We start from the raw sequence: 25,501 nt of genomic DNA, 5'->3' as shown, positions 1-25,501 counted from the left end.
TCTGAGCTGCGTGTATAGATCCACTCTGCCGTGAAATGGAAGCTCTGGTCAAGATCTCACCGGCCGCGCTTCCGGGACTCGAATCTCGGCATGCCGCAGGGTGACACAATAGGATGGTGGTTGTCACACCAAGAGAGAAAGAGGGTAGGTATGTTCGATCATGTAAGTACGACCATGTGAAGATAGCTATCTAGGGTATCCCATTTTCATCATTGCTCTCGTTGCATTGCTTGCCTGCCCAGTGTCTACAGTAGTCGTGCGTCCCGGCCACTACCATCGATGCGCCATGTCTATCGCTTCTCCGATGCACCTGGCTGTCCAAACTCTTGGTACGTCGGCGGCGCAGAAGAGCCAAAGCCAACAGGATCGTACGCGCCACCCTGCGGCTGGAAGCCTCCGTGGTCGGCAGCAACACTACTACTTTGCTGCGCTTCCATCTTCTTGAGCTCCTCAGTGGATATCTCGCCGCCGTCACCTCCTCCGACCACGATCTCACCTCCGCCTCGTACCTTGCCAACGACCATACCCTTGGCCACAGACTTGATGACTGCTCGCCGCGACACACCAGTCACGTCAATGTAGACGAGACCTACATTCTTCACTCCACCAGCAAGACCAGCTGTAATCGACCCAGCTTCTTGGCCGTAGCGGTGGCCGACAACTGTACTTGCTGCTGCACCGCCGGTCTCGAGAAGAGTCTTGCCCCCTGTGGCGATGCCGTCCATGACTGTCGAGAAGGCGATCATGCTCTTATTGAGGAAGCCGGGCTTGTAATCGTCCTTACTCAGAGGTCTGCCCTTCTCATCGTAGCCCTTGTGAGGCCTGTCGCCCTTATGCCCTGATGCCTTCGCTGCAATGTTCTGAACAGTGTTCGTTATCGAGCCGACGGTCTTGTTCGAGACACTTGCAGTCTTCTGCGTGAATGTGTTGATCTTGCGCACTCGCTCGTGTGTGGCTGGCTTGAATTCCATCGGCTTCGCGATCGGCTTGGTCTTCTGCGTGAAGTTGTCTGCGCCGCTGGCTAGCATGTTGCCGACGTATGAGCTTCCCGTAACGATCAAGCGCGATGCGGTCGCGGCGTTCTGGACAATGCTACTCGATTTGTAGGCAGGATGTCTGGCCATGCGCAGGTATTCTTCCGAGACTGGGCGCACTTCAATCGTCTTGCCATCTGCACTGACCTGGACCTCAACGGGATCTTTGGAACCTGGCTTGAGCTTGGAGTCTTCGATGACTTGAGCGCCTTCTCCCAGCTCGCCAACCACTGAGCCGTTGTCCTCGTCAATCAGCACGATCTCGCCATGCTTCCTGCCCGTTTTGTCATCCACAGCGTACCGGCCACCGGGGGCATAATCTGTTGGATTGTATCCTCCCTTCTCATTAAAGCTTGGTCGGGTTGGCATTGGAGGTCTGGCTCGTTCGAGGAAGGCAGTGCACTGTGCGAGAATGGTCTCGAAGGTGTCGACATCGTCCTGCGTAACGCCGTAGCCGAGGGGTGGGAACTCGATTCGTGTGAATGCGCCAGCACCCGTTCCCAGATCCCATCTAGGTATAAGATAGCTGTGTGGTGGTTGGTGGTACACCTGTGTCGTTGCTGGAAGAGGCAGATCGAGCTCCGGTGGGAGGTTCAAATGCAGGTAGAAGTCTTCGTCAGGAACCTCGTTGGCGCCCATGGTCGTGGGAGCGAAGTGGGAGCTCGTTGGGACCATCAACAAGGATAATGTCTGTGGTCCCGAAGGTGTCAGGTCCTGCTCCTGGCCATCTTGAATGTGGTATGCCTTGATGCCCTTGATCGCATAGAGCAGTTTGGGATCGTTGTGGCTCGCCATGTTGAGTGCTGTGGTGACCAAAACGAGTGGGTTCTGCTGGCAGGGTCAATGTCTGGTGTTATGTTTCAATGCCCAGGCCGTGAAGTCGTAGCCACTGTGGCGATGCTGTGCACGAGAAGTGAAGGTAGCGGTCGCAGTAGAAGAAGTTGGCAGCAATGTAGTTCTAGTCGAAAAGGCGTGTGACCAACAAATATATTATATCGGGCGGTATCCCACCTTCTGTATCCCACCGCATGCACACAAAGCACTGCTACAGCCTACATGTAGCCGTGTCGGTCCCCGTGCACCCGCGAAGGCCCGCCATGACGATGGACTCGGCCTCGCTTGGCGCTTGGTGCAGCTTTCGTCGCACGTCGCACGTCTCAGGTCCAGGCCAATCTTTTGCCGCCGTCGAGGCACAGCAGGGCACACGTCGTGCTGCAAGGCATCGTGGCAACGTGTATGGTCTCACGAGGACCATGTTCCGTGCATGTGCAGAGAAATGGAGTACAACATCAGCTCCCCGTTGGCCAGATGGAAGACGCTTGCTGACGGCTGTGGTGGACTGTCCACTGTCCACCACGCTAAGAAGTTCTGTACTGTGTAGCTGACCGCACTTTCGTCCACGAGACAACAACCATACACGCTACAGTAGGAGAGCATTCCAATGTCTTCCTCTCCCTGACACCCGTCATAATACCCTACACACCCCCATCGACACACCACGAGCAATGCCCAAAATACAGCCAGCAGTTACCATCACGAAGCATATGATCGCTGCAAGCCGCTGGGCCTCACCAGAAGCGAACACTCTCGACGGCTCATCACACTTCAAGTGAGGCCCAGCGGCTTCGCGGTCAGTGTCTTTGGCATGGCGCCCTTCAAAGCGCCCAACCTGGGACCACTGCAGAAACCATCTCGATGGGTCAGAAAGCATTGGCTGCCACCGCTCAATTTCATCACCATACACTACGCCTACTTCATCATATCATGTATGATCAGCGCCCTAATCATCTGGCGCTCCTCCACCCCGTCACACAGCGTCCAGTTCATAGACGCGTTATTCCTGTCCACCAGTGCCATGACTGAGGCCGGCTTGAATACCGTCAACCTCTCGAGCTTGAACACATTCCAGCAGGTCTGGCTGCTCCTACAGATCTTCTTCGGCTCCGCGATCTTTGTCTCGGCCGTGGTGGTACACTTCAGGAAGGCTGCATTTGAGAAGAAGTTCCAACATGTCTTGGCTGAGCGCGAGAAGCGTCGTCGAGCACAAAGAGGAAGGAGCCGCTCTCGAGGACATAAGCATGGCTGGTCGCTTAGTAGTCGAACGAGACAAGATCGACAAGATGAAGAGATCCTGGTTGAACAGAGCAAAGAGCGACAAGAGCGAAGTCGAAAGGAGGACGATATTGGGCACATATCCAAAGACACAGGGATCAAATCGGCTGCACAGCGGGGGGAAAATGGGGAACGCAGTCGCGATGGTGATCTGACGCGATCTGACCATGACGACATGAATGAGAAAGAGCTGGGTATAGACGGTTCCGACCATCGTGCTGGACTCCACTTCAGCGATGACACGATCTTTGACCGGCAGCACTCGCCAGTGTCGCCCAGGAAGCGAAGCCACAGTTTGTTCCGTGTCCAAGGCGTAGGTGCTGATCCGTCAGCCAGCCTTGAACCTGTAAGCACCACACGATCAGGCACGAATGTAAACTCGAAGCAGGACATATCGTCAAGTAAGCCTAAGATCTATGAAGACTTGGGAGGCTACATCAATACCTTGGGAGGCTGGATGGGAAGGAACAGCCAGATGTACGGCCTCACTGAAAAGGAGCGCGAACGGCTCGGAGGCTACGAGTATCGTGCCGTGAAGGTCCTGTCATGGCTGGTACCAACCTACCTGCTTCTCATGCAATTCTTCGGAGCCATTGGCTGTGCGGCCTGGGTGGCCAGCACCAGACCAGACGTAACACGTAGCAACGGTCTGAACCCTTGGTGGGTCGGTGCCTTCAATGCCGTGTCTGCCTTTAACAATTCTGGCATGAGTCTCCTCGACGCGAACATGACAGCCTTCCAGACAGGCCACTACATCCTCTTGACTATGGGCTTCTTGATCCTCGCCGGCAATACATGCTACCCAATCTTCTTGAGGCTTATAATCTGGACCATGTGGAAACTCGTCACCCGTTTCACCGACTCAGAACCCTGGCGCGAGCATGCCCGTACCCTGAAGTTCCTCCTCGACCATCCACGCCGATGCTACACCAATATCTTTCCTCGCCGTCATACTTACTGGCTGCTCGCGTCCGTCATCGTCCTAAATGCTATTGACTGGGCCGGCTTCGAGATCCTCAACATTGGCAATGAACACATCGAGATCCTGCCCGTAGGCGTGCGCGTGATTGACGGCCTCTTCCAGGCTTTCGCGGTGCGAAGCGGTGGTTTCTATGTCGTGCCTATAAGCCAGGTGCGCATCAGTCTGCAAGTCCTGTACGTCGTGATGATGTACATCAGCGTCTACCCAGTAGTGATCACCATGCGCAACAGTAATGTGTATGAGGAGAGATCGCTGGGGATATATGCTGAAGACGCTGAGAAGGAAGAAGAGAGCCGATCCAGTGACAGAGGGTTCCTGGGACGCATCACTGGCCACCTTGCCGGACACCACCATCAGAAAGAGAGCAATACGCACTTCATCCGGCATCAACTCCGCGCACAACTTGCGCACGATATGTGGACTGTCGTCATCGCTCTCTTCCTAATCATGATCATCGAGGGAGGTCAATTCGATCGCGACCAGGGCAACTTTTCAGTCTTCAACTTCCTCTTTGAGATTGTGTCTGGCTACGGATGCGTCGGAATCAGCGTGGGAATCCCATGGGAGAACTACAGCTTCGCGGGCACGTGGCACAAAGGCAGCAAGTTGATTCTGTGCTTCGTTATGTTGCGAGGACGGCACAGAGGACTGCCAGTGGCGATCGACAAGGCGGTCTTGCTGCCGGGTGAGGAGACGGCGGAGACTGAGGAAGCAGATGGGAGGAGAAGATTGGAGATGGAGAGGTTGAGGACGAGGAGTCGGGGCAGGGAAGTGGTGTAGATGAAGTGGTGAGAGGAAGGTTGAGAACACAGGGGTGGGTTAAGCCACTCTAATACGACAAGATGTGACTTATAGATTCTTTCCTCGGCTAGCAGTTGCTCTAAACGACGATAAACTCCTCTATAACGGCAAGATCCATCAACGTCCCGAATTTTCGATCCCTCTGAGCGACCTTCCACTCAACATGTTCAAACGCCCAGCTCGCTCGCGTAGCATATGCAAAATAATGACCGAGATCTCCTCTTATCGTAGGAATGCGCATGAGCGGAGTCGATCCTCCTTGGTTGAAGGGCCGGAGGAGCGGGCGTGGTTAACCAGTGACCGGGCTGTTACTCTCGATGCTGCGCAGCCAGATGTAGCGCTTCACGTGCTTCACGCCGCAGCTTTGTAGGCCTGTGGTAATGCTGCTGTGGAGGCGGGTACGGAGCTGCTCTGTAGAGGGAAGTCTGGAGGGGTCCAGGAGGTCGAAGTTGGGTATATCACTGCACTTCTCTCCGCGAGGTACTGGATGTCGGCGCACGTAGAGGTCGAGGAGGAGTCCGACGATGACTTTGATATTGATTCTGAGATCCCGGTAGGCTGCGTCGTCCGAGCGGCTGACGAGGATCAGAGCTGGATGCTGCATGGCGTAGACGTTGGCTGTGAGTTCGACTATTTAAGCGTAGCGACCGACGAGCGCTAGCCATACTGTAGCGACGTGTGAGCTTGCGAACACTCGAGCGTAGGTAGTGGCGTCAGCGAGGAGGGAGTGGAGCTCTATTACCAGCCTTTGACTAGCCTTGGCGCCGCCTCTTATTGGTCCGTTTTCAAAAGGTACCCTAACTAAGCAATCAAGTTTTGGTGTTACGTGCTAGCCGCGCTGTGCCTGTTGGCGAACTCGCAGTTAATACTACGTATTGATATCGTTCGCAGCCGGAGTAGCAGGTTGCGGACAATCGAACGTGTAGCGTGCATCGCACGCCTTCGCGACAAGCTAGCAAATGCCAGATAGAGCTCCACACCGCTGCGCTTATTCTTGGAGGTTCACAACCGCCAACAGCACATTTTTGGTGACGGGATTGGAAGGTGTAAGCGATGCCCTTGAATTGGGAGACGCGAGTTAGGACATCGAGCAGATCGGGGGTTGGTATTGAGTCTAAGGGAGTGTCGCAGTCTGGTGGCATGCATGGGTGCGTAATCTGTCGTAGGCGCGCTCCGTTACGCTCACGTCCGGTTCTGACAAGGGAGGCCTCGTTAGTGTCGATTAAGGTGCGGAAGTGGGAATATACTTTGCGGGCGCGCTGCAAGTCTTTGCCTGGTAGATCTTGTAGGATCGTAAGGAGCAGCTCATTCGGAAGTTCCAAGAGCGAGGAGGGATCTTCCATGGCACGATCAGGGGTCACTGGCGTCGACATGTCGCAGTCTTCTCGTCCTCATACGTTTGTTCAGGTCTCGCCGGTGTGTTGCCTACACCAGGCCGGTCAAATTGCATGTCATGTTCTTTCTGATGTTAACCAAGATTTTCTCAAGGTAGCACTGAGGACATTATTGAGTCATGTCTGATCTGCAAACAAGGGGCAAATCAATAGGACCACCACTTGTGCTGACTGACACTAGCGCCATTCCAATCATATCGAGCGCCCAGAAGCCTCACAGCTCCACAACTCCTCCAACGCAGCAAGGTCCTTTAGCTTACACAGGCTTGGGTCGCGTTCGTAGAGCTTCGCTTGCAAGTAGAACCGCGCCCACTGTGCCTTCGTGGCGGTTGCGAAGTATGAATCTGTCCAGCGGTTCAGCCTAGGTGAGCGAGGCAGATGGAAAGGATCTACAAATCCATCAAGCTCCCGCTTGAAAGCCGAAAGCAGACCAGTCGAATCATGGCCCCGGAAGACGGTAGGGCAGGAGGATGAGCTGGGGTCCAAGGGCCGTGGTAGCTCCCCATTTGGGGTCGACGTATGGTCTACTCTTTCGCTGATATATGAAGTCCTTGACCGAGAGCCGACATGGGAAGTCGAGCGCATGACTCTCGTGCCAAGACATATCCTGTCACGTGGTCCCGAGAAGACGTTAAACTCGCTCCGGGGAATCTCGTGAAGATGCAGGCGGCAGGACAGGAGGAGGTATGCTGTAGGCAGGGGATTTCGAAAGAGGAGGCCCATCAGCTTCCCTGGGCCTTTGCGCCTGGGACTGGAGGGCTTCTCACCACATGCATGTCTTGATGTTATCGTCGCCGACTCGTGTGTATGCGCGTGTCGCAAACGTGAATGTTGTCGTCGCCGCTCCATTGCCCCCGCTTTCTGTTGCTTCCTGCGCCCGGTCGCCGTCGCATTCATGATTGTTGCCAAGACAGGTGCTATCACCCTGTCGCTGTTGCTGACCCGGCTCCGCTCCACAACTCTCCATGCCCCTGACCACCCCATCGCCCCACTACCCCATCGTCGCATACCTCGTCGTCCCATACATCTCAAATGAAACAACCGCCTTGACGCTCATCGCTCCAACACTTGCAAAACTATGTCAATATGCACCTCGACGGTCCAACAACACACCGGTCGACCACAGCATCATCGCTTTTGACTGTGCGGTACCATGTCCCCGTCGTCGCTCCCGCCACCCACCTTCACTGTCGCCCGCTGTGTTTCATGCCGCCGGTAGCACTCATCCTTCCCGCAAAACTCCTTCAACATTCTTTTATACCAATAATCCGCTCGTGCGCTGCAAACTAAGTACACCTCGACACCTCGCTTTCCAACCTACCCATACATACCACAGCACCAAATCAAGCAAGCACCAACTCCTTCCCACCCTTCATCTCCACCACACTCCCATTCTTCATCTTCACCAAATCCGGATCCTGATCAAACTCCTCAAACGTATGCGCGCTCCCCAAATGCTTTATCAGACTTTCCACATTCTTGCAGATGCAATCCAAATCCCGGTTCTTGTCGCACAGTACACACGCAAACCTGCCTTGTCCATCGTGACACTTGACCACAAAGCGTGAGTCCATCCGATAGTCTCGCGTTCTCGGCTTATCGCCCTTTTGCTGTGGTGGAATGTGCGTGCTGAAGACCCAGATGTCGCGCGTGTCGACTGGGATTATGAGGTTGCAGGAGGGACAGCAGTGAGGTCCGCCAGGCTTGAATGTTTTGTGGAGAGGCAGACCGTGTCTCTGAAGGTCTTGAGCGTAGCGGCAGAAGAGAGGTGCGTCGGGTGCAGGGAGCGCTTTCATCTTTGATTTCGGCGGCGGCGGTGAGCCTCGAACGGAGTGCTTAGACCTTTGCGAGGAATGGTTCGAGGAGCGAGGAGGAGACTCGATTGCGCTGGGACGGATCGCTTCATCCTGTTGCTTGGCTGCTGTTTCTTTCACTGTGCCTCCAGGCGGTTTCGCTGGTGGTATGGTCGTCGCCTTCGCGGTAGGAGCTGGTGTCTTCGGTGCGATACTCTTTGCTTGATTCGATGGATCTGCCGCTGGTATCGTAGTGGCTTTCGCGGTAGGAGCAGCTGTGTTTGGCGCAACACTTTTGGGCCTTGCAGGTGGTGGGCCTGGGTCTTGCGGCTTCATGGAGGGTCTACGGTCGTCTGGAGGTCGATTTCGAGCTGTCATTGGATCCGACGATGGCTTGCGTGGTACAAAGTCACAATCTTGATCTCGTGGCCTGAATGACGATCTTCTGTCATCAACATAATCCCTCTGTCCCCCTCGACGGGTCATCATCGATCTTCTATCATCGCCAGAGGACCGTTGTCTGTCTCGTGGTTTCGTGGATGACCTTCCATCGTCCCAACGTGGTGGCGAGTACTCTTGTCGCCGCGGCCTTTCATCATGGGCCGGTGGGAGAGGTTGCTCCGAAGGTCTCAAAGATGATCGCCTGCGGTCTTCTGGCGCCGGACGACGCCTTGGTGGTCCATCGTCAGAATAAGCTCTGTCCGCTTCTCTCTTACCATCACGGTTCGCAGCATATGCTCCAGCTCCAGCAGCGGCGGCAAGACCTCCTGCTATTGCAGCATTGCGGCCATAGTTGGACGATCTTCGTCGATCCTCAGTAGGTGGTGGCAATGGGTCGCTCTCCCATGGCTTATTCACTGCTGTCCCTGGGGGAGGTACAGCTGTTTTCGCAACGGTCGGTGGTGCAACAATTGGTGGCACGAATGATTTCGGTGGAGCAACGGACTTTGGTGCTGGCGGCGCATCCTTCTCTGCCGCCATGCGCTCATATTGTCCTTGCAGAGCATCTAGCGATCCATTTGTAGCGGCATTCTGAGCTGCAATAAGGCGACGCTTATCGTCCTCGGTCAGCTCTCGGCCTTCACTAACAGCAGTCTGCAGGATACCAATGACTGTTTTCTGTTGTTCCAAGATTTGGGATTGAAGCGCATTGACAGTGGTGACTAGAACGTGTTAGATATAGGCCTCTGCGAGCCCCCATGGAATGACTTACGATCACCCTCTGCGTATTCCGGTCCCAGTCGCTGGACATTGTCCTTGAACGTCTGCTCGATAACATTCTTTGACTGATTGGCTACACGCGCAAAGTCCTGGTCCGCATCGAGACTGTCGCGCCGTCTTCTGCGTCCTTTGCTCGATTTTGAACTTGATCGGGAGCGTGGGTGCTGTGACTTCGCATCGTTGGGGGCCTGCGATTTCTTCTCGCCTCCGACTTGCGACTTTCCCTCGCCACCGCCTGCCTGGGACTTCTTCGCATCAACGTTGGCTTCACTCTTCTTGCCGTCACCTGCAGCTTGAGACTTCTTGTCATCTGCTGAAGCTGACTTTTTGTCCTCCCCAGCCTTCTCACCGCCTGCTGCTTTCTCGTCTTTCGGGGCCTCACCAACTTTGAGGGCCGCGACTTGCTCTTTCAGCTGCTTGATTTCGGTGTTCTGACCACCATCTATACCCTGTTGCTTCTTCTTGTCTCGTCGTTCTGCTATCTTGTCGTGCAGAGTCATGCTCGCCGTGAACGTTCCCACAATGGTCGATATCAGCGTCGCAACAATGAAGCCTTTCTAGATGGGCGACCAATGTCAGAGCTAGGCGCGCGCCGATCTTATGCAGCTGCACGATACGTACCTTGAGGTTCTTCTCCTCAATCATGTTGGAGTAATTCATGTTGGCGGGCTTGACGACCTGATCGGCCTTCAGGGTGTTAGCATAAAGACGGTTACAGCGCGCAGTGGGCGAGGGGTCTTTCCATTTGCTGCGAACGCGCGGGTTTGACTATTGTAGGGCTTGTGAGATGCGGGCTGATGTTAGACAAACTCCTTTATCGTCCGAGGCTTGTTGGCAGTTGAGTTTCACGATCGCAGTGGTCCAGAAAGATAGGTGGTACGGGTGTCGGGATCCTGCACATCGCAAGGACATTCTGGCGGACCATGGCCATCTGATGGTCCCACGTAGCAAACGTTGCTCTACTGGCAAATCCTGGTCTGAGGTGCTAGTGACATGTTTGGGCAGCAGCGGATTCCCGGTCGGTAGGTGGCCATCGGCAGTATATTTCTTGTTCTCCCCATGCCCGGGGGACGATGACGGGTCTGTAGTATGGAAGGGCACTTTCTGGCATCACGAGTGATGGTTGCTTGGGTTCACAAGCAATGTCAGTGGCATGATAAAGTTCATTCCCGCGGATCTCCCGCGCAGAACTTCCAAGTCTTATTCCAGCGTCGATATTGAAGGATGTATCATGTAGCGAGATGAACGGCGGGCGGCGGCTCGGGAGAACGTGTCGTCGCCCGTTTCACCCAAGATAGCGCAGATGTGCAATGTCGGCGGACTACGCATGCGGCATGCCGTCCTCAGCATGTACAGCTGCTACAGCATTTTGTTGAGCATATGTGAAGCCGCTGGTGCCGCTGCTGGCATTGCTTGTATGCTACTCCGGCACGCAGATGCCGATGTCTTCGTATGTGTCGGATGTCGTCTGTTCTTGTACTGTACATGTACTGTTTCAAGGCCGATACATGTATCCGATCTCGCGTGCTCGTCATCGATCGTGTCACCGATGAAAAACTCGCAGCCACATGCAAGGCGTTGGAGACAGGCATCTATGTACTGCAAGATCATGGAAGATGCAGGTGGTTAAGGTAGAGACGGAACAGCATTCGCAGTCTACCAAACAGGATGCTGCGTGCTTGGCAACCGCCATCAGCCCACCCGAGGTTCTGTCAACTTTAATGTTCTTTTTCACCAACAACACCATCACGATTATCACATGTATCACTTCATCATCCCCCCTCGCAGCTGCCACGTCTTCCACGCAGCGAGGACTCCAGCAACGCTTGCCAGCAGCATAGCCCACACAGTCTCTTCCAGACCTCCAATATACTTCGCCACCATGAACAGCACGACACACGCCCCGGCCGCCAGAATCTGAGGCGCGGACATGGCCGCGTTGTGCAAGCTCGTCAACGTTCCTGCGTCTCGAGACTCGGTCACTTCCCTTCCAACCAGTGCAAATGGCACCCACATTGACAACGCCCGTGGGATACCAGTCATGGCAAACACCACGATCCCCTGCGTCGTACTGGTGACGAATGGCGTCGATGCCATTGTAATGGAGAATAGCACGTGGCCAGCCAACCACAGATCCACCAGCAACTGGAGAGATCTCGTGGACTGCCCATCTGCTGTGTGCTTTGGAGCATAGTCCATCCATGCAGGGACCGCTGCCAGAGCGATCGATGTTATTAGCATGACGATTGCGAAAGGCAGTGAGTCGAAAGCTGCCTGCTCAGCATGTTGCGATGAATTCGACATGGCAGTCCGTGTCGGAATCTTGTAGAGGTGTGCCAGATAGCTATGCGAAGTCAGCAGTGCACCGAACGGTACGTATGGACGAGATCCTCGACTCACGCTGTTTGATAGTATAGAGTTGGAAACCAGCCCATCCAGGAAAAGAACTGCACCTGGAGAGTGAGCCGTATGCTCCTTGGCATGGAGCGCAAGCATTCCAAATTGCGTAGGATTGCGTCCTTGAGCGACAGCGAGTACCAGGAGGTGGCGAGCGAAGTATCGCTGTTCCTCGTATTGACCGTTCTGTACGTGCACAGCGCCGTATTCACTGAGCAGACCAGAAGTAAAAACGCTACAGTGACGCTGAGTGCCTGGAACTGCAGAACCTCCGACTCTGGACCTGACGAAGAATGGCCAAAGGAAATTGAGGCCAGCAGATATCCACAAATGGTACCAACAGCCACAATGATGCCATTCAACGCCGCGATCCAGGACTGTGCTCGCATGGGTACCACTTCATGCATGAGGGTGCGGATGCCACCTTGCAGAGGCTGTATAGAGATGTTGAGGCCATACACCCATACAAAGGCGTTCGCAATCAATAGCGTGCTGCGAGAGCTTTCACCAAAGATTCCAGCGAAGAGGGCCGCGATGTTCGGCGTCCATGCCAGGCCAAGCATACATACCGCCGTGGCAATGGCACCTGCCAGTATGAATGGATTGCGTCGGTTCCTCCCAGGTCCTGGCTCGTAGGAGTCACTAATTGCCCCCAGCACAGGCTGGACAACAAGACCACACAGTGGACCCGCGACCCATAGCAAGGCCGATAGAGATATCGGGATTCCAATCGATTGAAGATATGCCTGATAAAATTAGTACACATTGCACGAGATGGACGTGATCAAGCACAAACCGTTCCTCTCGCGAAAATAGTCGACCACACCAATTGTAATCTTGGCAGTTGATCAGCACAACCACACCTCTCAAGAATACATACTGCTACCCAAGCATTCAACATACCCCCATAAAGTACACCCAGCCGCCAACACCGGCCAAATCCTCACCCGCTCCTCATGATCCGGATCCTCAATCTCAACATAAGCATCACCATCCTCGTGATCGTCCGGGGAAAGCGACCTCTCCTGATCTTGTAGCAACATCTCCTCAGCTCGCAACGTCGCAGATGGCATCTTTCTATGCGTCTGCGTCTGCGAAGAAGGCAAAGATGAGGCTGAAGCCTCATGAATTGGAGGGAATGCGTACGCGCCGTCCATCCCTTTACAAAGTCGTCCTCAAAAGAGTCTTCTTCTATGACTAGGATATTCAGCCTCACTATACCTGTTCGAGGTGTAAGTTCATGTCCGTGCAACCCCCCATGTGCCTGTCGTTGACGCATTAGATGAGGACGCAGCTGGCAGGGGACAAGCTGACTTTGGAGAAACTTTGACCGAGAGAAGGTGCAAAGGGATAGGTTCTAGTTCTACCCTTTCAAGCTTTTCGGTCGGGCCCCGGAAAGCTTGTGCATCGAGGAATCAGGCTAGGATGTCGAGCCGATGGCGTGTTATTATTGGGTGCTTCAGTCCCAGCTCGGGTTATGGTGGACTTGGAGATGTACGGTACTGTGTAGCTGTGAACGTGAGGTGCCTTACATGACTTGCCACATGTGTGGTGGACAAAGAGATGGTTCTCAATCAACGTCCTTTGTCCCGTGCTGAAGACTGCGTAGAGCTATCAAAGGAATTAGTCTTGGCATTTCTTTTGACAGACGAACTGAATGAGAGGTGTGTGGCTGACGTGAGCTATGCTTCCAACTATCATGCTCGAAGTCCTGTGCCCTGATACTAGTAGTACATATGTTCACCCGTGCCTAAGCCGTACCCACCGAATGCTCATCAGTACGCCTCCCAATGCGTGTCGCTCACTATGCGCTGTCGCTCGCATCTAACACGTAAATTCAGGCTTCCAACGCCTCTCGCTATGCATGGAATGCATGAAAATTCCATCCTCCAAGTATCATCTCTACTCGTGACGATAGCTGCAGTTGTCACCCTTGTTGCAAGTTCCCTCCTGCCAATATTTACACACTCTTGTTTTGTAGTTGGGGTGGTTCTTGCCACTCTGCTGCTGCTGCTGACCTTGTCCACCATAGTTCATCGTTGGAGCAGCAGCGGCACTGTTCTGTCCCACCTGGGTGTTGCCGGCGTTCAGTGATGCCAGGATGGCGCTCAGATCAGGAACACCGGCAGGTGGTGGCGGTGCAGCAGCCGCTGGTGCACCCATCCAGCCTTGTGTTGTGGCGGGCATTGGCGGTGCGTATGAGGCTTGATGTTGCTGGCCTGCCGGTGCAAGCTGGGCCAGGATAGAGGCAATGTCCGGTACGCCTCCGGCCGGTGGAGGTGGTGGTGGCGGGGCTTGGAACTGCTGAGCTTGCTGAGGCCAGCCGTACGGAGGAGCCATCGGCTGACTGTAGTTGTGCTGGCCCTGTCGTCGCGCCTGTCTCGCTTGAGCTCGAGCCCAGTACTGCTCTTCTGGTCTCCCGAATTGCTTGGCTGGACCACCTTGATCGCCATTATATGGATCGACAGGCTCACGAGGGTTGGGTGGGATCTCGTCGCGGCTTGTGTAGAAGACGATGAGATTGTTATTCTCATAGTGTTCCCGCACAGCGCGCTCAGCCGACGTTGGCTCTACAAGGCCGCCACCATATGGCGCATAGTTGCGCTCACGTTCCTCCTTGTCAATATTGCTAAAGTCCACGAGGGTGATCGGCTCGTGTGCGCGAAGATCTTGAACCTCCTCGGCATCGTCCTCGTCGTCAATATCCATCAGCTGAGACTGTTTCAGCGCACGGCCTTCTCCGCCAGCATCAGAGATGTCTCGCATCTGTCCTTCACCATGATTGATCTCTTCTTCTGGATCGTGAGTGAAGTACTTGATCTGCACGAGGTCTTCACCCTTTTTGAACTCGACACGCAGCTTGCGACGCTGTTCCTTTCGAATCCGCTTGGCACGCTCCTCTGGAGTCTCGTTTGGCACGACCTTTGTTTCCTTCTTGGGGACTGGCTTCTCTTCCTTGGGTTGTGAGATACGAGCCATTGTCTCCGCGAACGAGAAACCGGACTTGACTGGCTCAGCTGGCTTTGCGGTGGCTTGCTTGCCCGTGGCAGCCGATGCTTTGTCGGCATTTGATGTGCCCGGTTTCTTTTGTGCTGACTGCAGACTTGAGAAGAAGCCAGAAGGTTTTGCTACAACAGTCTTCCTTGTGGCAGTATTGTTGGCTGTAGACGCAGCTGCTTTCGTGGCGTCGCCTCGCAGACTCTGTGCAGTCACCGCAGGCTTCTTCACTACGCCGTTCGTCTTCGATGCAGCAGTTGGTGCTGAGCTCGGCTTTACTGCACCGGTTGCAACCTTCTTCTGCACGGCACCGTCTGCAGAAGTGGTCGCTGCGCGCTTGACACCGGCAACAGACCGGGGTGTCGCTTTCTTTACAGGTGGAGACGATGGCTTGGTTTGGTCTGCTTTTGCAGCGGGCTGCTCAGACACCCTGCGCTCTGCCCGCGCAGCAGCCTCTTTGTCGGCTGCATCAATGTTGGCAAGAATCTTTCCAACCCAGTGCTTCGTCCTCGCATCGCCTCTCTTCGCATATCGGGGGAAAATCTTGACCAGATGCACCTTTTCGCTTCTTTCGGTCGTGAGGGTGGTGAAGTTGCTCATGAGGTCCAGAATCGCACGGGATAGGGACCCGTTCACATCATCTGCCTTGAAGCGGTCGAGCAAGAATTGATAGCACAGGAATATCAGGGCGGTGTTCTCTGCGAGTCTAACGACGGACATATCAGTGATGATTCGATGGAGCGCTGCCAATAGTCATGTCGATGCATAACGACGCGACACACAAGTGCCGGCTTAGGCCCTCAATGCTGGGTAACTTGAAGGCGCTGGAGACTATACTACGGGACCGAGCTATCTGAAGGGGTAAAAGCCGTTCGCAAAGCAAACAGCGATGCACTGCACAGCTGTGTGCCGCCTCCAATACTTGATCCTCATTTCCCGTAGCCTGCATGTCACGGATGAAAGACCGTCACGACTGTCGCTGCTCAACTGCCGCCGCCGCCCGCCGCACGCCAAACAATGTCACAATGTCACAAGTCGGGGAAGGGAATGTACTCACACTTCGATAATGCCTCGATGGCCATGCTTCAGCGCCGCTCTAAATGCAGCCTCCGCCATGTCCCGCTGGTCCTTGACTCGACTCTGGAGGAAGGTCAGATCACCAGTCTGCTTGTTCTCCTCTGCGTTAGCCACGGCTTCCTGATCGTTCTTCCAGCGGTCACGGATTGTCTTCATGAGCTCCCAGAACTCAATAAGACGCTTCTTGATGGTGTCAGTAGTCAATTGTCTCCGCTTGCTGTACCAAAGCGCCTTGATGGTATCGTATTCGACACCCGCTCGAGCGTTGTCAGGTCTCTTCGCCGGCAAAGGTGCATCTTCGTCCTCCGATTCGGAATACTCAGAGTCATCATCACTGGATGAGTCCTCCGAGCTGCTCGAGTCAGGCTCTTGCTTGACACTCGAAACGCCAGGCGTACGCGACACAGTCTTGATATCGCTAGATAATGTCGGATAGCTCTTGTGCTTGCTCGACTTTTTGCCGATCTTCGCCAATGCGGTTGTATTGTTGCCCACCAGCTTGCGAAGGTCGTTTCGTGAATGACGAGCACCATAAGATGGTATAGCACTTCGTGTACAGTTCCACTCAATAGCCTCCTTGCCAACATTGACGAAGTTGTTCATGCGCTCAGAGTTTGTGGCACGAGCGAGACTATCAAGGCTGATGATGCTGAACATGCCAGAGTCAGCGCCCTTTGGTATGGATGCCAGCAGCGTCTTCTGATCCACGGGCCGATACTGCAACGGGTTCGGGATTGCTCTATTCTGTGTTGCCGGTGCATAGTTCTGCGGAATGGCATACTGCAGGCCGGAAGGCTGACCTTCGCGCTGCAGCGCTTGCGGTGTGACGGTTGCACCGTTCGGCACAGGCGAGTTGAAGCCATGAGAGCCAAGATTGAAGTTCTGTCCGGCGCCATTTGGTGTCACCAAGCCAGGGTCGTATCGTGGCTGCTGGTATTGGTAGGGCGGAGGGGCACCGTAATTTCCGAACTGATTCTGCGGGAATGACACCGGGCTCTGGTTGAGGTTGCGTCCGTATGGAGTCGCCTGGCCGGTGAAGGCTGCATGCGATGATGTGGCAGCGTGGTGGTTCGCGCCCTGTTGCCAACCCGACACGGGCGGTCCACGTGACTGGTTGGCGTTTACGCCCCAACTAGCATCGTTGAACGTGGGATCGGTGCCATTCGGAAAGAGACTCAGGTCGTCATATGAATTGTAGTTGTGGCTATTACCAAACAAGTTCTCGTTCGGGAAGCCCTCATTACTGCTGTTTGCTGGCAGTCGATCCATCTCGACAGACACAGGTCTTCCAGTAGTCCCGGCGGGCGGCGTTTGAGTCTGGCGGTTGCCGAATGGAGAAAGGTGGCCCGTGCGCGTTTGAGCTTGGCAAACAGCAGGCGTACGGGTCCGGGGAGATGATGCAAATGACAACTCCGCGCTCGGGAAAGTCTATGGCGGCAGTCTCACGGAAAGGACTGTCTGGCGCCCCAGAGACTGTGTGTGCTGCGCTGATACGCTGGTCTCAGTCTCAGTCTCAGTCTCAGCGTGGGCGTGTGTCTGCTTGTGTTGCTGTGCGTGATGAAGAAGTCGGGTTTGCTGGCTGTCAATGGCCTTGATTAAGCGGCGCTGTACAGAAGGTGGCAGCCAGGACTGTCCATCCCTGGTGCGTCAATCGCTTGCACGTCCACGAGCACGGCACGACTTTAAATGTCGAGGCCGGCTACGAGCGAGCGAGATACGCCGTCGTGCTGAAGCAGAAGACGCGCGCAGTACAGTGATAGAGCAGTGATGCCCAGCGGTGTGCAGTCAGAAACCAAGTCACCTCAGTGCCCCGTCGCAATTTGCCTCAAAGAGCTGCCCTCTGCCACCGCGCAAACACCACGAGATATGCCGTTAAGAGCTTTGTCAAGCGTTCATCACGTACTCAGTAAGATTAGGAGGAAGTGTGAAGGGGACAACCGCGTGGTTGATGGTGATGTGTGTGTGTGTGTGTGTGGGAGAAGTCGGTGTTGATGAGAAGGAAGAGTGTGAAGCAGAAAGCTGTGGCGAAGGTGAAGAGCGAGAAAGCGCGGGCAAAGCTAATCCTGGTCATGCTGACGGCTGGAGCCGCACTTAGCGCGCGGCGGCATCACATACGCGGAAGCTGTCATCGTGTTCAAAGTCGCATTCACATGATAGAGGACAGCTATTGAAGGCCTTCTTTGCAGATACGTCTTGTTGCAGAACGGCTACTTGTCAAATTCCACCTCCGATCCTTTCCGCTGTGCTGTGCTCGATGCGCTGAACATTGAGTAGGCTGGACCACAGCCACAACAACCATGTCTTCATATCAGTCACTGAGAGATCGCCAAGTAGGTGGGTAGTCTGGCTATGCGTGTTCCAAGGGCAGTAGTTGACGAACCCAAAGCCTCGATCGAGCGCATACTCAATCTCAACCATGCGAACTCCGAAAACAGCGACCTCGAAGCCTCGACATCGAACGGCGTAACACCCAAGTCCACCCCGATCCTCAACTCTGACGGCGAGCCGATATGGAAAGTGCTGGTCTTCGACAACTTAGGAAGAGATGTCATTAGTAGCGTGCTGCGGGTTAACGACCTACGAAGCTGGGGAATCACAATACACTTGTATGTTCAAGGACATTTGTCTTGCAGCACACGCTGAGCTTCACGCAGCTCTTGCTGATTTCTATCGCCAGAAACATCAATGGACAGCGGCATGCCATACCCGATGTACCTGTGGTGTATCTCGTTGAGCCGACAGCGTCGAACTTGGAGCGCATCACTCAGGACTTGCAGAACGGCTTGTATTCGCCTGCATACATCAACTTCCTCTCTTCCATTCCACGGCCACTGCTCGAAGACTTCGCAACGCAGACGGCCCAAGCGAACACCTCCGAGAGCATCAGTCAGGTCTTCGACCAGTACCTGAACTTCATTGTCAGCGAACCCAACTTGTTCAGCTTGGGTATGGGCAAGGAGACATACTGGGCGATGAACAGTGCTCAGACGAGCGACGAAGAGATCGATAACAATGTCGACCGCATCGTCAGCGGACTGTTTAGCGTCGCAGTAACGATGGGTACGCATGCCATCCTACATTAGCAGCAGCGATACTGACTGCAATACAGGCACAATACCCATTATCAGATGTCCAAAGGGAGGCGCCGCCGAGATGATCGCTGCAAAGCTGGACCGTAAGCTCCGCGACCACATCTTGAACTCAAAGGACAATCTGTTCTCGGGCAAATCGACGGCAACAACGTCTTCGAGACCAGTACTGATCATCGTCGATCGGAATGTCGACCTTGTACCAATGCTCTCCCACTCCTGGACATATCAATCCCTGATTCACGACGTACTGAGCATGCATCTGAACCGCATCACTGTGGAGACGCCGGCGGAGGAGGGAAACGTGGCAAAAGGGACCGTCAAGAAGTCCTATGATCTGAACTCGAACGACTTCTTCTGGAACAAGAACTCTGGCACGCCATTCCCACAAGTCGCGGAAGACATCGATGCGGAGCTGACCCGGTACAAGGAAGATGCCGCAGACGTTACGAAGAAAACAGGTGCAAATTCGATAGAGGACCTACAGAACGACACTAGTGCGTCTGCGCAACACTTGAAAGCTGCGATCACGCTTCTACCTGAGCTGCGGGAGCGCAAAGCTCTTTTAGACATGCACATGAACATTGCCTCGGCGTTGCTGAATGGCATCAAGGACCGACAACTTGATAACTTTTTCCAGCTTGAGGAAGACATCAAGAAGCAGACCAAGCCACAAATGTTGGAGCTTATCAACGGAGCTGATCATGGTAATGAGCCCTTGGACAAGCTTCGCATCTTCATCATCTGGTTCTTGAGCACTGAAGCGGAGCTGTCTCGAACAGATATGGAGCAGTTCGAAGAAGCGCTAAAGAAGCAAGGCGTCGACACATTGCCGTTGACATACATCCGACGTGTGCGAGAGATCACGCGGATGACGATGATTTCGTCTGCGCCAGAGAAGCAGCCACAACAATCATCGGCATCCAACGATCTATTCCGCGGCTTCAGCTCGATCTCTTCCCGTCTTACAGACCGGTTCAAGGATGCAGGTCTCGGCGCGAACTTCGACAACCTGATCTCGGGCGTGAAGAACTTTTTACCGGCCAACAAGGACCTGACGCTCACGAAGATCACCGAGAGTCTGATGGACCCGCAGAACGCGTCAACAAGCGCGCTGCAGAAGACAGAAGGCTTCTTATACTTCGACCCGCGATCTGCCAATGCTCGAGGAACGATGCCACCCAGTGCCAAAGATGCACGGTCGGGCACACAGCAGACACGTGGCATTGACCCGTCGTTCGGGCAGCGGAGACAAGGCTTTAGTGAAGCCATCGTCTTCACAGTGGGTGGTGGCAGCATGGACGAGTACGGCAATCTGCAGGACTGGTCGAAACGCACGACAGGCGGAGCTGGTAACGCAAGTACAGTCGGCCGGAAACGTGTCGTGTATGGCAGTACAGAACTTGTCAATGCGGCCACGTTTTTGCAGGAGTTGACGAAGCTGGGTAAAGAGAGCTCATAGAACAAGCCAGAATACACTTTCGCCGCTGCATCGTGTCTTTGATCAGGTGGCGCTATATGAAGACGCCTCGCAAGCCCGTCACTATCGTGAACCGAAAGCCCCCCAAGACTCACCCTAATACATATATGTATATGATATTCACTACATAGTATCCACTGTCTGTTGAACCTTCCTTGGCTATTTTGCTGCATCGGAGCTTCCTCCTGCACCGTTAGTAATCCTTGCCGTTAGCGTGGACTTGGCATGTACCGATCGTGACTGCTCACACGTCTAGAACTGGTGGCATGCTCTTTGCTGAGCCCGACAGCGTCCATGTCCTTGACATCGCAGTAACCGACCGCACAAAGCGCCGCGGAACTTTGAGATGACACAGTCGTGCATCTCTGCGCGCGCTCTCCTCCCGACCTAGCGACACCCTCGCCACTCCTCCGGCATTCAACACTTGGTTGCGCCCTTTCTGGCACTCCCAACGCCCCTTTGCAGCCATTTGCTTCACTTCAGCCACTCCTTCCGCTTCCAACATACTTAATTCTAGCTCGAAATGGCGGCTGGACGGTCATTCAAGTCGCTGGTGGGTCGCCGCAGACGCCCGGATGAAGAAGGGGAGGACGAGGAAGGGCCGGTAATGGTGGACGATTCGCAGAGCGAAGGATCTGTCCTCAGCGAGCTGGAGGACGATGAGGCCGACACGAGCACTTTGGGCGATCCTGAAGCAGCAGAGGCCGGCGCCGAAGCCGCGCAGCAAAAGTCTGAGACAGCAGCGAATGGAGCCAAGAGCGCGGGCAAAAAGGCACGGAAGAGCAGGAAGAAGGCGGCAAAGAAGACAGGCAAGTATCAAGTGGCAGAACCTTCTTCACAGTGGCAGCCGACGACTTTCAAGGCAATGGCAGATACCGAAGCCATGCTCAATGGGTTGAACATGGACGAGCAGGCAGCAGCGCAGGACGTGGTGGACTTCGAAAGCATCGACCGGAGCACATCTGCAGCTGCGTCACAAGCACCCGCCGTTGCGCCGCTTACCGGCTACTCGCAGTCCCCTGCAGAACGGCAGAGGCGAGACCATGAAGAGTATCGCAAAAAGCGCGACGCCGATCCTGCCTTCATACCCAATCGTGGCAACTTCTTCATGCACGATACTCGCTCGCATCACGCTCAGACTGGTCCACCGACAAGGGGTGCATGGAACGTGAGAGGTCGCGGCAGAGGCGCTGGCAATGTGGCACCTTCGTTTCCACCCTCGCATCAGATGGCGCAAGCAGACAGGTCCGCGCAACAGACTTGGAAGCATGATCTGCATGACACGATCAACGAGGAGCCGAGCAAAGACACTTCCAACTTTGCCAAGCCCGCAGACTCCCCCCAAGATCGTGACGAGTCTGCACGTCTGTTCGGGAAGGCTGCTCATGCTAATCAGCAGAACTATCAGCAGCAGCAGCCTCGAGTACTTTGCTTTTCGAGAACAGCGGTCGTGGGGAAGGTCCAAATTCGGCTGTTGTTGCCGAACATGATAGAGCCCATCACCTTCTCTGAGGTGCCGTGGAAACAGTACACTCGACTGCCGGACCATCGCCCACCACTTCGTCGAGACAAACCCGTGCGGATCTCCCTACCTCCACATATCCAGCGCTATATCTTCCCTGCACCAGAGAGATCGTTCATCTTCATTCCCAGGCAGATGAGGCCAAATCAGCAAGGTTTCGGCAGGAGTGGATACCAAAGAAGCATTGGCGGATACGGATACTCGAGCAGAAGGACATCGATGTACGGCGGAAGCGTGTATGCTGCTAGTGTCGCCGCTAGCCGACGCTCGTCGTTTGCGAGCGTTGCGCGGGAGAACGCATTCTCGCCTGTTGGTTCAGCATATGCAGGTGGTATGCCGCCCAACAGGCCAATCGTTCGACTACCGCATGGCTCTCAACCGCACTTCTCGACGTTCAACACACCCACGGGCCCACTTTCCGGTCACCAAACGCCTACCGGATATCAAGTTCCCTCATACCCTCTGCCGTCGCAACCAGCATTCCAGGGCACGCCAACCACCACTGTTCACCAGCCAAGGCCGCAGAAGGTACTTTCTGTTACTGACATTGAGTCTCCCGCCGTGCTACAGAATGCCTCCGTGCCTCCTGAGGCACAGCAGCCGTTCCAGAATCAACTACCACCGCACATGAACGAGCAGTCGACCTTTGGCCCACCAGCAGGAGCTTATTACTCGCCAGGTCAGCAGTACTCCTACCAGCCTCAACCAGCTGCAGGGACTCCTCTCTCAAACATCCCGGAACAAGCAATGCAGGCACCCGCTTTTCAACCCCAGATGATGCCATATGGAGCAAACCCGTACTACGCGCCTTACCCTCCCCAACAAGGTTACTACTATCCGCAAGGGCCTCCAGCGTATCCGCAAATGCCGATGTATGGTGCACCTCAACAAGGCTATATGATGTCACCGCCCGGCACACAAATGGCACACCCACAAGCATCGCCACGGCAGCCGCTGCCCCAACAGGCACAGAGTGAGCCGCAGCCGCAACAACAACCCCCTCAAGCATCGTCAGAAGAGATCGTGGCATACGAAAGAGATGGTACAACACACTACCTGCCGGCGTCAGAGGCACGCAGACGACAAGAGACCGAAGACTATCGGCCAGCGAGGAGCTTTGTACCAACGAATGCTTTGGTCGGCATGGCCCCTCCTACACCAGCGCCGGAGGCTGCGTACTACTATTCTCAAATGCAGCCTGCTTACTACCCAGCACAGACGCCTATGCAGTAGTACCTGTCTGACGTAAGGCCATATGACTGGTTCCCGCTGGTTTCTTGTCTGCTCAAGCCGCATCCTCTGACTGCCGCCGAGAGGTACCTGCAGATTCAAGCGTGGATCGACGCAGTCGAGCCGCCTAGGCGCTTGAACCGCCCTCATCGAAAGCGGAAATACCTGCTGCGTGAATTGAGTGCTCTCCCGGCAAATTGACCGCGCTTAACGGCCGCAACATCTTCACGACTATCGTTTCTTTGCGTTATCTGGTTTCGCCACTCGTGGCCCCTGCTTCTCGGATCAGCAAGCATGGCGTTTCAGGAATAAAAGGGGAGTCCTGAAGGAGATATGGCAAGCAAGGGAATGGACTACCCCCATGGGTCTTGCAAACATATTCTTTACATATTCTTGATATTGTTTGTTGTCATTACGCGCGCACACCGGCGATGCTGGTCAGCAGAGGCGTTGGGATGGGACAGCAGATGCCTTAAACTCTTGTCTTTGTGCAGAGGTTGGGCTTTGAGTCGTTAATTGAGTAGTGCAGATACCCCGGAATGAGGTTGAACTGTATTTTTGAATGGTCCAAGATTCCAGACACGAAGAATTTGCACTCGACGGGTCGATCGTGCTTCGGGGTAATGTTGTTGTCTTGAAAGGGGCGAAGGACTGATATGAGCTTAGAAAGTGGATGTCGGGCGGAGCCGTCGTTGAGCCAGCGGTGCAGCGGAGTGAAGAGCCGACTGGCTCATGGGTTGCTGGATGTGGTGCTTCGAGTGGACGTGGTGGTTCTAAGTGCCGTGGTGGACTGCCAGTCCCATGGAGAGCTAGGTATATCTGGAGCGTCGTTCAAGTGGTTCAGGATCCGAGGTTAGAGGCAGTCGACGGACGGGGTGATCGTGCTTCAAGAGGACGTGGTGGTTTCGAGCGGTATGAAGGGCATACAGCCGCTTGGAGCACGTCGACTGCATGGAGCGGCCGTCATCGACAAGTCCGTGCGAGGACGCGCGAGTCGATACTGCTGTTTTGACAAGGTGCAAGTGGCATGGGCTCCTCAGAAGGTGCATTTTCAGCTCGAGGGACGGCGCGCGGCGATGCGCTTCGCGAACCTCAAGCCTTTCTACGCCTCGGAAGCACCTTCGCGGCTATTATCGCATACATCATCCTTCGAGTCACCTACCAACCATCACCATGCCTATGGAAGACATCAAAACAGTGTACCAGCAGCGTCATGGACTCCCGAGCACCTACGCAGCACATTCTGGCCAGCTACATGGACTACATCGCATCTCCCTAGTCAAAAACTCGAAGTGGACACCTTCCGCGCGCCATTCCCTAGGACACCTAGTCAAGAAATGTAAGAATGAGCGCGTCGCGTCGCATGCTTCGAAGCTAATCACGCATGTTGTAGTCGAAATCACTCCAACGTTGCCGTCGCCCTTCACGTTCGTACAGGATATCCTCGCAAATAATCCTCTGCAGCGCTTCAAGCCTGAAACGCACCTCGCCCTCACGCGCTCAGTTGGCCGTATGTTGTCAACCGATGGTACCACAGACAGAAAAGGTGGAGTCGAAGCGCAGAATATCCAGGATGACTCAGAATATCTTGCGCAAGTTGGGGTAGGCACACCCGTGCAAGCGATGGTAAGTGAATGAAATGCACGTGCAGAGTTGAATGTAATGCTCACTCCATTCACCTACAGAACCTCAACTTCGACACCGGAAGCTCGGACCTTTAGCTATGGTCTACGTCCCTCCCCAAGAACACACAAGACGCTGGGCGCAGCAATGGCCACCACATCTTCGATCCCAGCAAGAGCAACAGCTGGAAAGCGTCACAGGGTCAAAGCTGGACGGTAAGTGAATGAGATAGCGTGTCGTGCATTGGCTGATACCAACAGATTACATACGGCGATGGCTCCAGTGCGAGTGGCTCAGTAGGCACCGATACGGTCACAGTCGGAGGCCTCTCCGTGGAAAATCAAGCTGTCGAGCTCGCAAAAGCCATCGCGCCTAGCTTCGAGAGCACTGCAGGTGATGGTTTGCTAGGCTTGGCGTTCGGAACGATCAATACCGTGCAGCCTCAGCCCGTTCACACGCCAGTAGAGAACATGGTGATCCAAGCCGACATTCCCAAGGGCAGCGAGCTCTTCACAGCCTACTTGACAAATCGGATGGACAAGGTGCCGCCGTTCTATACGTTTGGCTACATTGATCAGGTACGCGCTTACATCCGTCGCTCAGAAAGCTCTCATTCCGTGGAGATGCCACTAACACGACGCGCTTTTAGGAAGCGCTCGCCAATCAGACTCCCCGCTACACTCCCATCGACACCTCCAAAGGCTTCTAGGAAATCAAATCAGCCCACATCACAATCAACAATGCCAGAC

The 25,501-nt window shown here is 54.6% G+C and overlaps 9 protein-coding genes across 9 annotated transcripts; 4 read left to right on the top strand and 5 right to left on the bottom strand.

The window, feature by feature from the left end:
• Positions 1-290: 290 nt before the first annotated feature.
• Positions 291-1,829, bottom strand: CLAFUR5_04631 (uncharacterized protein; the record flags this gene model as incomplete). Its single annotated transcript, XM_047903779.1, has 1 exon — positions 291-1,829. One exon carries the CDS (start codon positions 1,827-1,829, stop codon positions 291-293), a length of 1,539 nt encoding a protein of 512 aa, XP_047760088.1.
• An 850-nt stretch (positions 1,830-2,679) lies between these two features.
• CLAFUR5_04630 (Low-affinity potassium transport protein) lies at positions 2,680-4,908 on the top strand (the record flags this gene model as incomplete). The annotated part of the gene is made up of 1 exon (XM_047903778.1): positions 2,680-4,908. One exon carries the CDS (start codon positions 2,680-2,682, stop codon positions 4,906-4,908), a length of 2,229 nt encoding a protein of 742 aa, XP_047760089.1.
• A 310-nt stretch (positions 4,909-5,218) lies between these two features.
• CLAFUR5_04629 (uncharacterized protein) lies at positions 5,219-5,533 on the bottom strand (the record flags this gene model as incomplete). The annotated part of the gene is made up of 1 exon (XM_047903777.1): positions 5,219-5,533. The coding sequence occupies one exon, from the start codon at positions 5,531-5,533 to the stop codon at positions 5,219-5,221; it is 315 nt and encodes a 104-aa protein (XP_047760845.1).
• Positions 5,534-7,666: 2,133 nt separating this feature from the next.
• Positions 7,667-10,082, bottom strand: CLAFUR5_04628 (uncharacterized protein; the record flags this gene model as incomplete). Its single annotated transcript, XM_047903776.1, has 4 exons — positions 7,667-9,279; positions 9,330-9,894; positions 9,959-10,024; positions 10,080-10,082. 4 exons carry the CDS (start codon positions 10,080-10,082, stop codon positions 7,667-7,669), a joined length of 2,247 nt encoding a protein of 748 aa, XP_047760844.1.
• A 1,019-nt stretch (positions 10,083-11,101) lies between these two features.
• CLAFUR5_04627 (General alpha-glucoside permease) lies at positions 11,102-12,891 on the bottom strand (the record flags this gene model as incomplete). The annotated part of the gene is made up of 4 exons (XM_047903775.1): positions 11,102-11,681; positions 11,738-12,480; positions 12,531-12,570; positions 12,638-12,891. 4 exons carry the CDS (start codon positions 12,889-12,891, stop codon positions 11,102-11,104), a joined length of 1,617 nt encoding a protein of 538 aa, XP_047760851.1.
• A 745-nt stretch (positions 12,892-13,636) lies between these two features.
• CLAFUR5_04626 (uncharacterized protein) lies at positions 13,637-17,077 on the bottom strand (the record flags this gene model as incomplete). Its single annotated transcript, XM_047903774.1, has 2 exons — positions 13,637-15,437; positions 15,789-17,077. 2 exons carry the CDS (start codon positions 17,075-17,077, stop codon positions 13,637-13,639), a joined length of 3,090 nt encoding a protein of 1,029 aa, XP_047760850.1.
• A 1,028-nt stretch (positions 17,078-18,105) lies between these two features.
• CLAFUR5_04625 (uncharacterized protein) lies at positions 18,106-20,359 on the top strand (the record flags this gene model as incomplete). Its single annotated transcript, XM_047903773.1, has 4 exons — positions 18,106-18,142; positions 18,177-18,414; positions 18,486-18,868; positions 18,918-20,359. The coding sequence occupies 4 exons, from the start codon at positions 18,106-18,108 to the stop codon at positions 20,357-20,359; spliced, it is 2,100 nt and encodes a 699-aa protein (XP_047760853.1).
• A 541-nt stretch (positions 20,360-20,900) lies between these two features.
• CLAFUR5_04624 (uncharacterized protein) lies at positions 20,901-23,132 on the top strand (the record flags this gene model as incomplete). Its single annotated transcript, XM_047903772.1, has 1 exon — positions 20,901-23,132. One exon carries the CDS (start codon positions 20,901-20,903, stop codon positions 23,130-23,132), a length of 2,232 nt encoding a protein of 743 aa, XP_047760852.1.
• Positions 23,133-24,080: 948 nt separating this feature from the next.
• CLAFUR5_04623 (Putative aspergillopepsin A-like aspartic endopeptidase) lies at positions 24,081-25,461 on the top strand (the record flags this gene model as incomplete). The annotated part of the gene is made up of 5 exons (XM_047903771.1): positions 24,081-24,468; positions 24,523-24,755; positions 24,851-24,967; positions 25,013-25,330; positions 25,402-25,461. 5 exons carry the CDS (start codon positions 24,081-24,083, stop codon positions 25,459-25,461), a joined length of 1,116 nt encoding a protein of 371 aa, XP_047760847.1.
• Between the last annotated feature and the right edge of the window lie 40 nt (positions 25,462-25,501).

The sequence above is a fragment of the Fulvia fulva genome, chromosome 4 (genome assembly GCF_020509005.1).
Source record: "Fulvia fulva chromosome 4, complete sequence".
NCBI classification, from domain to species: domain Eukaryota; kingdom Fungi; phylum Ascomycota; class Dothideomycetes; order Mycosphaerellales; family Mycosphaerellaceae; genus Fulvia; species Fulvia fulva.
This window is presented reverse-complemented; position numbering and strand designations above follow the sequence as displayed.